Genomic DNA, 15,379 nt, shown 5'->3' on the forward strand with positions numbered 1-15,379 from the left:
TATGTGCCAGGAGCGGTCACGGACCGCCCCCGGCACATTAACCCCCGGCACACCGCGATCAAAGATGATCGCGATGTGCCGGCAGTACAGGGAAGCATCGCGCAGGGAGGGGGCTCCCTGCGGGCTTCCCTGAGCCCCCCGCAGCAACGCGATGTGATCGCGTTGCTGCAAGGGTCTCCGTACCTCCCTCCCTGCCTGCTCCAGGCCCGGATCGAAGATGGCCACGGATCCGGGTCCTGCAGGGAGGGAGGTGGCTTCACAGAGCCTGCTTAGAGCAGGCACTGTAAAGCCTGCAGTGCTGCATGTCAGATCGGTGATCTGACAGAGTGCTGTGCAAACTGTCAGATCATCGATCTGTGATGTCCCCCCCGGGACAAAATAAAAAAGTAAAAAAAATTTTTTCCAAATGTGTAAAAAAAAAAAAAAATATTCCTAAATAATGAAAAAAATGTATATATTATTCCCATAAATACATTTCTTCATCTAAATAAAAAAAACAAACAATAAAAGTACACATATTTAGTATCGCCGCGTCCGTAACGACCCGACCTATAAAACTGGCCCACTAGTTAACCCCTTCAGTAAACACCGTAAGAAGAAAAAAAAAAAAACAAGGCAAACAACAACGCTTTATTATCATACCGCCGAACAAAAAGTGGAATAACATGCAATCAAAAAGACAGATATAAATAACCATGGTACCGCTGAAAACGTCATCTTGTCCCGCAAAAAACGAGCCACGATACAGCATCATCAGCGAAAACATAAAAAAGTTATATTCCTGAGAATAAAACGATGCAAAAATAATTATTTTTTCTGTAAAATAGTTTTTATCGTATAAAAGCGCCAAAACATAAAAAAAATATAAATGAGGTGTCGCTGTAATCGTACTGACCTGAAGAATAAAACTGCTTTATCAATTTTACCAAATGCGGAACGGTATAAGCGCCTCCCCCAAAAGAAATTCATGAATAGCTGGTTTTTGGTCATTCTTCCTCACAAAAATCGGAATAAAAAGCGATCAAAAAATGTCACGTGCCCGAAAATGTTAACAATAAAAACGTCAACTCGTCCTGCAAAAAACAAGACCTCACATGACTCTGTGGACCAAAATATGGAAAAATTATAGCTCTCAAAATGTGGTAACGCAAAAAATATTTTTTGCAATAAAAAGCGTCTTTCAGTGTGTGACGGCTGCCAATCATAAAAATCTGCTAAAAAACTTGCTACAAAAAGTAAATCAAACCCCCCTTCATCACCCCCTTAGTTAGGGAAAAATTAAAAAAATGTATTTATTTCTATTTTCCCATTAGGGCTAGGGTTAGGGCTAGGGTTAGGGTTAGGGCTAGGGTTAGGGCTAGGGTTAGGGCTAGGGTTGGGGCTAGGGTTAGGGCTAGGGTTAGGGCTAGGGTTAGGGCTAGGGTTAGGGCTACAGTTAGGGTTGGGGCTAAAGTTAGGGTTAGGGTTTAGATTACATTTACAGTTGGGAATAGGGTTGGGATTAGGGTTAGGGGTGTGTCAGGGTTAGAGGTGTGGTTAGGGTTACCGTTGGAATTAGGGTTAGGGGTGTGTTTGGATTAGGGTTTCAGTTATAATTGGGGGGGTTTCCACTGTTTAGGCACATCAGGGGCTCTCCAAACACGACATGGCGTCCGATCTCAATTCCAGCCAATTCTGCGTTGAAAAAGTAAAACAGTGCTCCTTCCCTTCCGAGCTCTCCCGTGTGCCCAAACAGGGGTTTACCCCAACATATGGGGTATCAGCGTACTCAGGACAAATAGGACAACAACTTTTGGGGTCCAATTTCTCCTGTTACCCTTGGGAAAATACAAAACTGGGGGATAAAAAATAATTTTTGTGGGAAAAAAAAAAGATTTTTTATTTTCACGGCTCTGCGTTATAAACTGTAGTGAAACACTTGGGGGTTCAAAGTTCTCACAACACATCTAGATGAGTTCCCTGGGGGGTCTAGTTTCCAATATGGGGTCACTTGTGGGGGTTTTCTACTGTTTAGGTACATTAGGGGCTCTGCAAACGCAATGTGACGCCTGCAGACTATTCCATCTAAGTCTGCATTCCAAATGGAGCTCCTTCCCTTCTGAGCCCTCCCATGCGCCCAAACGGTGGTTCCCCCCACATATGGGGTATCAGCGTACTCAGGACAAATTGGACAACAACTTTTGGGGTCGAATTTCTCCTGTTACCCTTGGGAAAATACAAAACTGGGGGCTAAAAAATAATTTTGGGGGGAAAGTTTTTTATTTTTTATTTTCGGCTCTGCGTTACAAACTGTAGTGAAACACTTGGGGGTTCAAAGCTCTAACAACACATCTAGATGAGTTCCTTAGGGTGTCTAGTTTCCAAAATGGTGTCACTTGTGGGGGTTTCTACTGTTTAGGTACATTAGGGGCAATGTGACACCTGCAGACCATTCCATCTAAGTCTGCATTCCAAATGGCGCTCCTTCCCTTCCGAGCCCTCCCATGCGCCCAAACAGTGGTTCCCCCCACTTATGGGGTATCATCGTACTCAGGACAAATTGTACAACAACTTTTGGGGTCCAATTTCTTGTCTTACCCTTGGGAAAATAAAACATTGGGGGCGAAAAGATAATTTTTGTGAAAAAATATGATTTTTTATTTTTACGGTTCTGCATTATAAACTTCTGTGAAGCACTTGGTGGGTCAAAGTGCTCACCACATCTCTAGATAAGTTCTTTAGGGGGTCTACTTTCCAAAATGGTGTCACTTGTGGGGGGTTTCAATGTTTAGGCACATCAGGGGCTCTCCAAACGCAGCATGGTGTCCCATCTCGATTCCAGTCAATTTTGCATTGAAAAGTCAAACGGCGCTCCTTCGCTTCCGAGCTCTGTCATGCGCCCAAACAGTGGTTTACCCCCACATATGGGGTATCGGTGTACTCAGGACAAATTGTACAACTTTTGGGGTCCATTTTCTCCTGTTACCCTTGGTAAAATAAAACAAATTGGAGCTGAAGTAAATTTTTTGTGAAAAAAAGTTCAATGTTCATTTTTATTTAAACATTCCAAAAATTCCTGTGAAGCACCAGAAGGGTTAATAAACTTCTTGAATATGGTTTTGAGCACCATGAGGGGTGCAGTTTTAAGAATGGTGTCACACTTGGGTATTTTCTATCATATAGACCCCTCAAAATGACTTCAAATGAGATGTGGTCCCTAAAAAAAATGGTGTTGTAAAAATGAGAAATTGCTGGTCAACTTTTAACCCTTATAACTCCCTAACAAAAAAATTTTGGTTCCAACATTGTTCTGATGTAAAGTAGACATGTGAGAAATGTTACTTATTAAGTATTTTGTGTGACATATCTCTGTGATTTAATTGCATAAAAATTCAAAGTTGAAAAATTGCGAAATTTTCATAATTTTTGCCAAATTTCCGTTTTTTTCACAAATAAACGCAGGTACTATCAAAGAATTTTTACCACTATCATGAAGTACAATATGTTACGAGAAAACAATGTCAGAATCACTGGGATCCGTTGAAGCGTTCCAGAGTTATAACCTCATAAAGGTCCAGTGGTCAGAATTGTAAAAATTGGCCCGGTCATTAACGTGCAAACCACCCTTGGGGGTAAAGGGGTTAAAATTGATCACTCTGTTTGTAATGACTCTATATAAAATATTACTTTTTGTATTAAAGAACTGCAATATATTAACCTTTTGATTTTCTAATTTTTGTGAGAAGCACCTGTATATCTGTAGGAATTGTGGGAAAAACAAACATGTGGCTACTACCCTACAACTACCTATTTTCTGACCTATTTTATTTTTTTTACAGTGCTTTAAATTGAGCTACATTTTATGGCTTTGCGCAATCAGTATTGTTCTTACGTTTTGGCCTGTTGAAAAATGAAAAGATGATGATAAATATAGATGTTTATTATATATTATTTCATGTGTCATATAAGAGTTCTTATTATTTGTGTGCAGGATGGCCGTCATTTTTTGATGTTGTCAATCCAGAAGCCATAATGCTTACTGATGATTTTTCATTTGGGATGCACAGAGTAGAAACAAGTTGTAGTCAGGTCAGTATCTTTCTATTACATCATTAGTGCTACTAATTATTATATTTATCTCATATTAAGCTTGAGATACACTTTGTAACACAATTTTTGTTCCCAGCTACTATGTGGCATTTACTAGTGCTTATGTTTCAAAAATTTAGACTATTGCTATTGATAACCCTAAATGTTCCTTTTGTGACACGTACATAGCTACAGGTATATGAAAAAGTTTGGGCACCCCTATTAATCTTAAGCTTAATGTTTTATAAAAATTGGTTTTTTTTTTGCAACAGCTATCTCAGTTTCATATATCCAATAACTGTTGGACACAGTAATGTTTCTGCCTTGAAATGAGGTTTATTGTACTAACAGAAAATGTGCAATCTGCATTCAAACTAAATTTGACAGGTGCATAAGTATGGGCACCCTTATCATTTTCTTGTTTTAAATACTCCTACCTACTTTTTACTGACTTACTAAAGCACTTTTTTTGGTTTTCTAACCTCATTGAGCTTTGAACTTCATAGCCAGGTATATGCAATCATGAGAAAAGCTACTTAAAGTGGCCACTTGCAAGTTGTTCTTCTGTTTGAATCTCCTCTGAAGAGTGGCATCATGGGCTTCTCAAAACAACTGTCTAATGATCTGAAAACAAAGATTATTCAACATATACGGTAGTTGTTCAGGGGAAGGATACAAAAAGCTGCCTCAAAGATTTAACCTGTCAATTTCCACTGTGAGGAACATAGTAAGGAAATGGAAGAACACAGGTACAGTTTTTGTTAAGGCCAGAAGTGGCAGGCCAAGAAAAACATCAGAAAGGCAGAGAAGAAGAATGGTGAGATCAGTCAAGGACAATCCTCAGACCACCTCCAGAGACCTGCAGCATCAACTTGCTGCAGATGGTGTCACTGTGCATCGGTCAACTATACAACGCACTTTGCACAAGGAGAAGCTGTATGGGAGAGTGATGCGAAAGAAGCCGTTTCTGCAAGCAGGCCACAAACAGAGTCGGCTGAGGTATGCAAAAGCACATTTGGAGAAGCCAATTTCTTTTTGGAAGAAAGTCCTGTGGACTGATGAAACTAAGATTGAGTTGTTTGGTCATACAAAAAGGCGTTATGCATGGCGGCCAAAAAACACAGCATTCCAAGAAAAACACTTGCTACCCACAGTAAAATTTGGTGGAGGTTCCATCATACTTTGGGGCTGTGTGGCCAGTGCTGGCACCGGGAATCTTGTTAAAGTTGAGGGACGCATGGATTCCTCTCAGTATCAGCAGATTCTTGACAATAATGTTCATGAATCAGTGACAAAGTTGAAGTTACGCAGGGGATGGATCTTTCAGCAAGACAATGATCCAAAACACCACTCCAAATCTACTCAGGCATTCATGCAGAGGAACAATTACACTGTTCTGGAATGGCCATCCCAGTCCCCAGACCTGAATATCATTGAACATCTGTGGGATCATTTGAAGAGGGCTGTCCATGCTCGGCGACCATCAAATTTAACTGAACTGGAATTGTTTTGTAAAGAGGAATGGTCAAAAATACCTTCATCCAGGATACAGGAACACATTAAAAGCTACAGGAAGCGACTAGAGGCTGTTATTTTTGCAAAAGGAGGATCTACTAAATATTAATGTCACTTTTCAAACAAATTTTGTTTGAATGCAGATTGCACATTTTCTGTTAGTACAATAAACCTCATTTCAAGGCAGAAACATTACTGTGTCCTACAGTTATTAGTTATATGAAACTGAAATAGCTGTTGCAAAAAAAAACAATTTTTATAAAACATTAATCTTAAGATTAATAGGGGTGCCCAAACTTTTTCATATAACTGTATTTAAAAATGTCCTTATTTTTTAATGAGAAAACAGGTAAAATTGCTTCTTTTAAGTTGCATAAAATTCATGAAAAAAGAACATAGTCATAGTTTCAACTGTCATGGCAGTCACGTGATGCAGTATATTGATTAGAGTTAGTAGTGCACTCTTTAACGTGTTAGTGGTGCTTTAAGAGGAAAAAAAAAGTCCAAAAATTATGAATAAGTAACCTCAAGCACTCAACATGATGATTTTGATGAGAAAAATATCTTAGCAGAAATTTTTCTCATCAAAATCATCATGTTGAGTGCTTTAGGTTACTTATTAATAGTCACATGATGCAGTTTGGCAATTTTCTTGGCCTAGAGACCACTATCAATGAGCTGGATGCTGCTGTTTCTCTTTTCTTGGGAAATCTTCATGGCTGCTTCTCGATTTGACCCAGGGATCTTTTACTTGGAAATCAACCTAATGATACACTGAGCTATTACGGAATGTAAGAACAGGTTGTAATTTATAGTATACAAGAGGAAAAAGATTTTATCACCACCTGGAGCAAAACAGTAGCAATGCAGTGCCATGACAATAATAATAATAATAACTAATCATATGCTAAATAGTTGCAAGTCAAATTTATGTATGAGATAGTCAAGATGATTGTCTATAAAATGATGGTAGCCTCATGTTCGAAACAGTAGTGGATGGTGAGATGTGGAGCCTGAAAAGCAAAAGTTCAAGAGATTGTTACTTTTTTGCTCATCAGTGTAAATCAATAAAATACACATTATTAATTATTTTAGTGTTGCACACTGGAGGATATGTGGTGACTGGAATGTTATGTGTTTTAAGTCTAGTACAGATGTTCATTAATTTATAAAGAATTAACTTTTAACATTTTCTTATTGTAGTGCGGTGCTCATCTCGGTCACATATTTGATGATGGTCCACGTCCAACTGGTAAAAGATACTGCATAAACTCTGCATCCTTGAACTTCATACCAGAAGAGTCAAGTGGCGCTGAGGGAAGAAGTTCCTTAGAATTACCTGGAAAGACTGAATTGTAAAAAGTGTACTTGCCACAGTGTAGGGCTTCACAGGCATTTTCTGGACTGACCATTTTCTGAAAAGTTTCCAGAATATCATACTCACTGTAAATTCACAAGCTCCAGTTATGTTTTATGCTTCTCCAAAGAATGTGTCTTACAACTTATATCTACTTTCAAGGCAATCATTCATATGTACACAAGTGAGGGACTTCAACAAAAATCATTTGTGAAACACTTCTCTTTACAATAACCAAGGGTTAAAGTAAAACAAGAATACAATTAATATTCCTAAATATAAAAACCTACATGTATTATTCATATGCTATATTTAGTCTCCGTTCCTTATGTCAACGATGTTAACACATTAAGGCCAGCGTCGTAAACGCTGATGTCAATAAATGGGCTCGCTGGACTACGATGAATATAATTCATTAACAGGTGCACGCCACATATTTAAGTATGTGCATCTGTTACTTGGCGTGCGCATCCACTAGAAATGTAGTCTAGTCTGAAATTAGAATTTGTTGGACAGTTGTAGCCCCATGCCTTCCTGACCATGCCATGGCCATATTGGTGTTGCTGTATAGGACTGGGTTAAAAATGCCAAAAGTCGCAATATTTTTGCACAACTTACAAGTTGCTCCAAAATATTGCCACTTATTAAGGTGTTTTATGCCATAGTGTTTTGGTATTTGGCAGTACAAAATATACATTTAAAAGACAATGAAAGACCAATGAAATAGTGGAAGGATGGAAATGAAAGCTGAACTATTTGACTGGCTAGATCCTCAATATTTATCTCTAGAGAATTTACAAAAATGAAACACAAGCTGTAAGATTTAGAAATTCTGTGCAAACTTTGCAGGGTGTCACTACAGTTTTAGTTTACAACTATGAAGTGCCCTATGCTGTCATCAGTATATCAATGCTCAATCAATATTTTATTTCTTAAATATAATATTATATTAACTTTCTCATTAAGTTAAAGCTTCACTGTTCTAAATATTTTTTCATAAATCAGTAGTACTAATAAATACCTGAAAAATATATTGCTAGGAGAAAGTAATGTATTCCTTATCTACCGAGGCTCTGTAGTTGCCTTATCCTTATTTGCTGATTCTGTGTAAATGTTTAAAAACCTAGAATAATATAGTTAATAGTAGACGATAGGAAGGTTGCAGCTGTAGATTCTCTGTCTCTCTGTGTCTCTTTGTATTTCTGGGAAAGCATGATACTATATTGGGAGACAACTCATTTGCACAGAATGCTGCTCAGCAGAAATAAGGACATCAGAAAGAAAAAGGGTAAACATTATACCATTTTGTGCCTGCACAAAAAGAATGCAAAAGTAGTACATGTGCAGGAGTCATGCAAAATGAAAACCTCTGTCTGCACTGTCTCTAATATATTTGAATAATGAAAGGTCTGCCTTATTTTGTCGCAAACACTAAGTTTAACTAGCATCTCTACAAAGTCAGTGGTAAGACTACTTGCTTAAAGGGAATCTGTCACCTGAATTTGGCGGGACCGCTTTCCGGTCATATGGGCAGAGTTTTCGGGTGTTTGATTTACCCTTTCCTTACCCGCTGGCTGCATGCTGGCTGCAATATTGGATTGAAGTTCCTTCTCTGTCCTCCGTAGTACACGCCTGCGCAAGGCAATCTTGCCTTGCGCACGCGCAGTATGCTTTGCCCAACTGCGGGACAAGCCGAAAAGCATTAGTGCGCAGTCGCCGGCGCACTATGTCCCGGAACTATTTTGCTGTGTTCCAGGACATAGTTCGCCGGCGCATGCGCACTAATGCTTTTCGGCTTTGCCTGCAGTTGGGCAAAGCATATTGCGTGTGCGCAAGGCAAGATTGCCTTGCGCAGGCGTGTGCTTCAGTGGACAGAGAATTAACTTCAATCCAATATTGCAGTCAGCATGCAGCCAGCGGGTAAGGAAAGGGTGAATCAAACACCCCAAAACTCCGCCCATATGACCAAAAACCGGTCCCGCCAAATTCAGGTGACAGGTTCCCTTTAAGTATAAATACACAAACACATTTCTGTATTACAGTAATTTGTATTCTGTTGAGTTGCATAGATCTCATTTATGTAACAGGACAGCATGTACAGTAAATAAAGGTTATGAAAATTGTAATTTTATATGAGACATTTCCTACAGTCTTTCAATGTACAGTTACAAAATAGTAACAGTATGATATGCTTTTGCAATTATATATTTCTTAGAATTGTAAAAATAAAGTTTGAACCTTCACCATCTTTTGTGTTCCATCAAATATATATTCAGTATATGTAGAATTTAAATGTATTGATGACAAAGTGTCATGTTGGAAATCTATTGTATCTGTGTGGGTGGTTAATTTCACTGTTAGTCAAAGACACAGCTTCTACCAAAATTAATATTGGACATAATAATATCCGTATATCTCTATAGATAATAAATAGTTGGGAGACCATCAACATTCAATGTATTTTGCTATCTTAACGAGTCATCAGATTTTGCAATACAAATGTTATTCATTACACTGTGTTACAAAGGTTTTGTCCCACGGACAATTTTGAGTGTTCTTGATAGATTTTTTCATGCTGATTTCAGAAATCCACAGGCAGCTCTAAAGGTTCATGAATATGTTTTTTATCCAACGTGACATTGTCCGTCACTGGAGGAGCAGAATCCAAATCTCCAAAAGCATCAAACTCTTCACGAGAAACCTTCACGCTATGACCGCTTTCCATATCTGAGTCAAGTTCCGTCTTTCTAACATCTTTAGACGTCTTCCACAGGCAGCTCTAAAGGTTCATGAATATGTTTTTTATCCAACGTGACATTGTCCGTCACTGGAGGAGCAGAATCCAAATCTCCAAAAGCATCAAACTCTTCACGAGAAACCTTCACGCTATGACCGCTTTCCATATCTGAGTCAAGTTCCGTCTTTCTAACATCTTTAGACGTCTAAAGATGTTAGAAAGACGGAACTTGACTCAGATATGGAAAATGATTTCAGAAATCACATCAGATTTTTCATATCACGTAAGGTTTGTGAGAAATGATGCAAAACATTATAATATTCTGTTATAATTCTAAAAACACGGATTACACTGCGCAACAAATTTCAAGGAAGTTCTTTTCCCCTGAGAAAATTTTATTGTATCTTATAGATTTTGATATGCTGAACACAAATATGTTCTCCAAAAGTCTGTATGACGTAATGTTTTTAACCCCTTCATGAACAGAGCTTTTTTTCGATTTTTCATTTTCGTTTTTTGCTCCCCTTCTTTCCAGCGCCATAACTTTTTTATTTTTCCGTCAATATGGCTGTGTGAGGGCTTATTTTTTGCGGGACGGGCTGACGCTTTTAATGATACCACGTTTGTGCAGATACATTCTTTTGATTGCCTGTTATTACATTTTAATGCAATGTTGCGGTGACCAAAAATACGTAATTCTGGCGTTTTGATTTTTTTTATCACTACGCCATTTAGCGATCATGTTAATTCTTTTTTTTAATTGATAGATCGGGCGATTCTGAACGCGGCGATACCAAAATTTGTGTATGTTAGTAGCTGCCATAGCGCGATCGCCTCTGCTACGTAAAGGTGATACTCAGATCACCTCTATGCAGTAGAATTACAAGCTTGCTATGAGCACCGACCTCTGGTTGTGATGGCAATGCAGTGATGACCCCCGATCGCGTGACGCGGTCTTCGCTGCACGTATTTCCAGACCGGTGTCCAGAAGTGCATTTAAATGCCCGCTGCCAGAGTTTAACAGTGGCATTTAACTATGTAATAGGCACGGGCGGATCGCAATTCCTCTTGCGCTTATTGCAGGCACATGTCAGCTGTTAAAAACAGCTAACATGTCGCGGCTTTGAGGTGGGCTTACCGCCGGAGCCTATCTCAAAGTGGAGGATACTGCCAGCTGACGTACTATTCCGTCAGCTGGCAGTAAGGGGTTAAGAAACAACAGTTTATATTCTACATTATGACATCCGAGACACTACATACATGTGCATCGATGTCAGTAGCAAAAGCAATTGTTCAAAAGTGTTTTGCAGACGACTTTCGTTTATAATCCGTGTTTTTAGAATTATTACAGAATATTATAATGTTTCGTATAATTTCTCGCAAACCTTACATGATAGGAAAAATCTGAAATCATTTCTGAAATCAGCAAGAAAAAATCTATCAGGAACACTCACAATTGTCCACGGGACAAAACCTTTGTAACACAGTGAACCAAAAGTCAACTGCAAAAAACACTTTTGAACAATTGCTTTTGCTACTGACATAGATGCACATGTATGTAGTGTCTCGGACATCATAATGTAGACTATAAACTGTTGTTTCTTAACCCCTTACTGCCAGCTGACGGAATAGTACGTCAGCTGGCAGCATCCCCTGCTTTGAGGAGGGCTCCGGCGGTGAGCCCACCTCAAAGCCACGACATCAGCACAAAAGTGGTATCACTAAAAACGTCAGATCGTCCTGCAAAAAATAAGCCCTCACACGGCTATATTGACGGAAAAATAAAAAAAGTTATTGCTCTGGAAAGAAGGGGAGCAAAAAACGAAAATGAAAAATCGAAAAAGCTCTGTTCATGAAGGGGTTAAAAACCTTACGTGATACAGACTTTTGGAGCACATATTTTTGTTCAGCATATCAAAATCTATAAGATACAATACAGTTTTCTCAGGGGACAAGAACTTCCCTGAAATTTGTTGCGCAGTGAATAGATCTCGTAGACCTAATGAAGCTATTAGGTGGCTGTGTCCAACGGTCCTAAGATTTCGATAAATTACACTCCAGATGTAATTTATAATGACATTTCCAGGTAATCTGGAAATATATTTGATACATCTCATACCTGACACCCATTTCTCTAATAGGAAATCACTATTCAGAACTCTTTGTTTTGCAGAAATCCATGACTCTCCACAGTGCATATCTATATTGGGTTATATTTTATGTTAGTTGTTTTAACTCTCCCCCAAAAAATATGTTTAAACATTTTATTTTTGTGTGTGTGGGGGGGGGAGGGCAAGGCAGCTATATGATGCTGTGGTCAATACCTACTGTGGCATCTAAGCAAGTATGCCATAAGTAGACCTACCTATCATAATATGGTTGTGAGGTGCCAATGTGTTGTTATGGCAGCTGTGGGGGAAATGAAGGCCCTAGTGTATTCTATGACAACACTCCAATTTAGCCAAGGGGTATTGCAATGTTTAATATTGCACAGGCCCATGGAATAAAATTAACATGTTATTTATACTACACATTGAATACTGTTAAAACAAAACACAAAAATCAATGGCAATCTCAATAATGAAAGAAAAAAATGTTATGGCGCTTGAAAGGCAGGAAAGAAAGAACGCATGTGAAAAATGGCCTGATTCGTAAAGGCTTGTTTACAGACTTTGCTTGGAAGCCGTATGGCAATAAGATTTTATAAGAAAAGCATACTGAATATACTCAGAATTAACAGACCTAATCCGAGGAAAACAAATCTTAAGCCAGGAACCACAAACATACCGTAATAATGAAAAAATACTTCAAATACTACTTTCAAATGGTTTAATAGTATTTTGGTCTTACAGATATGGGAAATACTGTATGTATAATGTAATAATGGTAATAAGGAGATGATGTGATTACTTACCAGTTCATGACACTTCATAAACAACTTCGACTTCCCAGTAGGTTGCCGTGTTATTAGCAATGTTTTGGACTTTCTGAACCAGACCTCCTTGCATGTGCTACTTGAGAATGACTCTCTGGATTTGCTATGTAATCTACTGTGGACAAATTACTGGTTCTCCTTAAAGAGACCGTCTGAGTGTAGAGGGTATTGGCAGTGCACCATGGGAGAAAAGTATGAAAAATAGCTGTCTTACAAAACAAAAGAAGATATTTCTTAGATGCCACATAGGAGAGGTAACTACTCTATAAATTAATGTCCAACCCTTTACTGAGCCATGAAACATGATCAGGGATAAATACCAAGACTAAATAATTAATCTGTACCATACATAAGGAATTTCATACTTGTGGAGAAACACCTGGTCTAAGCTTAACAGAAATATTACAATGAATGACACCATCAGCTCACGTGACTACAGACCAAAACACATTATGCATCTAGTGTAAACCAAGACTAATATGCTTTCAATTCTACCAATTTTTACCCCTTTACCAGGTTTAAATAGGGTATACAATCAGGATGAACCAATCAGAAACTCATGGTGGTAAGCAACAGGAGCTCAGGGTGGAGACATCAGCAACAACAGGTACAAGTATTTGGGTTAGCACGGAACTGTCCAGCTGTCATGATCCAGGCCGTCTTTTGAGTCCTGTTTTCCCTTTTTCCTGGTCTGGTCATGTCAAGATTTAACCTTTCTCAGCCTCTGTCTGGGTTCAGGTTGGCTATTTATCGCTGCTGCTTCCTGCAGGTGATGCCAGTTATAGTTTTTGCCTAGTGCTGCTGTAGCTGACATTGATTTCTCTGATTGGCACTGCTGTGTTTGCTATCTGAACCCGTGTCTCTGTTTTCCCCTATTCCCGTCTTGACTCAGTGTTTCCCTTTAGTGTGCAGACTCCCTGATTTTGACTTGGCTTGTATCCTGACTTGTTTCTGTCCTTCGTCTTTTGGCTTATCCACTCCTGACTGTTACTGACCCCCTGGCTTGTCTCTGACAGCGAGTTTGCGTATTCATTTGGTTCTGCGCTACAGTCTAGGATTTGACCTGGCTTGTTTGACTATTCTGCTGGCACCTGTGGTAGCCTCACTGCTGCACTACAGGTCAGCTCTGATTAGGTGCAGACCTGCTTCCTCTCTACTGCCATCTAGTGTAGCCTGCATCTACCTGCATTGCAGCAGCATGACACCGAGCTGAATAGCTCAGAGAGAAGAGCTGCTGTCTGGTGCATAGCGATCCTGACAATTTGCTGGACTAATTAGCGGACACTGTGCCACTTTTGGACTGCCCCTCGTGTCTAAATCCCCACAAGTGACCCCAGTTTGGAAACTAGACACTTCAAGGAATATATCTAGATGTGTGGTGAGCACCTTGAACCCCCAGGTGCTTCACAGAAGTTTATAACGTTGAGCCGTGAAAATAAATAAAATAATATTTTTCCACAAAAATATTATTTTAGCTCCAAATTTTTATATTTTCACAAACAGGAGAAAATGGAACCGAAAATTTGTTGTGCAATTTCTCCAAAGTACACTGATACCCCATATGTGGTTAAAAACTACATTTGACTCACAGTACAAATCTCAAAAGTGAAGAAGCTTCATATTAGAGTTGACATTTTGATGGACTGGTTTGAGGGCGCCATATCACATTAGCAGAGCCAGGACAGCAGAACCCCCCATAAGAGACCCCATTTTACAAATTAGACCGCTCAATGAATTCATCTAGAGGTGCAGTCATCATATTGACACCACAGGTGGGTCACAGGATTTTATATTATTGGGCATTGCGCAGAAAAGGGCATATCATTGGGCAGAAAAGATAAAATAATTACATTTTTACCACCAAAATTACATTTTACCCCCACATTTAATATTTTCACACTGGGAAATGAGTAAAAATGGCACATTTGTCCCACAATTTCTGCTATAATTTTTCCACATTTCGGCTGACAGAGTCATGCTTATATTTTACGGGACAAGTTGACATTTTTACTGATATGATTTTGTGCGACATTAAATTTTTTGATCGCTTTCTATTCTGATATTTGCAAGGTAGAATGAACAAAAATCATTAATTCAAGAATTGTTTTTTCATGTATTTTTTTTAAGTAATTCCGCTTGTGGTAAAATTTATGAGGCAGCTGTATTCTTCGGGTCAGTACGATTACAGTGATACCATATTTATAGAGTTTTTTTTATGTTTTGGCGCTTTTACACATAAATGAAAACTATTTTATAGAAAAACTAATTATTTTTACATTGCTTTATCCTGAGAGCTTTAACTTTTTCTGCTGGATCTTTTTGATCTATTTTTATTCCACTTTTTGTTGGGAAGTATGAAGATAAAGCATTGTTTTTTGCCTCCTTTTTTTATTTATTTTTTGCGGCTCTCACTACAGGGGTCAACTAGTGGGACAGTTTTATAGGTCGGGTCGTTCCAAACATGGCGCTACCAAATATGTGCATTTTTTTAAGTAAAAATATTTATGTATGCGTACAATATATATATATTTATATATATATATATATATATATATATATATATATATATATATACAGCTCTGGCAAAAGTTAAGAGACCACCACATCAAAACCCTGTCATGGGCAGCCCAATCTCCAGACCTGAACCCCATTGAAAACCTCTGGAATGTAATCAAGAGGGTGATGGATAATCACAAGCCATCAAACTAAGAACAACTGCTTATATTTTTGCACCAGAAGCAGTGTGAAAGACTGGTGGAAAGCATGC

At 38.6% G+C, this 15,379-nt stretch overlaps 1 protein-coding gene across 3 annotated transcripts in view; it reads left to right on the plus strand.

Moving 5' to 3' along the window:
- Nucleotides 1-9,188, plus strand: part of MSRB3 (methionine sulfoxide reductase B3) — a 374,121-nt gene extending 364,933 nt beyond the window's left edge. For all 3 annotated transcript variants that reach the window (XM_069764687.1, XM_069764685.1, XM_069764686.1), the window contains 2 exons: nucleotides 3,971-4,068; nucleotides 6,787-9,188. In XM_069764687.1, the coding sequence (XP_069620788.1) occupies nucleotides 3,971-4,068; nucleotides 6,787-6,942 (254 nt within the window). In that variant the 3' untranslated portion in view covers nucleotides 6,943-9,188. The remainder of the gene's footprint in view (nucleotides 1-3,970; nucleotides 4,069-6,786) is intronic.
- The last annotated feature ends 6,191 nt before the right edge of the window (nucleotides 9,189-15,379 follow it).

Source organism: Ranitomeya imitator, chromosome 4 (assembly GCF_032444005.1).
Source record: "Ranitomeya imitator isolate aRanImi1 chromosome 4, aRanImi1.pri, whole genome shotgun sequence".
Taxonomy (NCBI): Eukaryota; Metazoa; Chordata; class Amphibia; order Anura; family Dendrobatidae; genus Ranitomeya; species Ranitomeya imitator.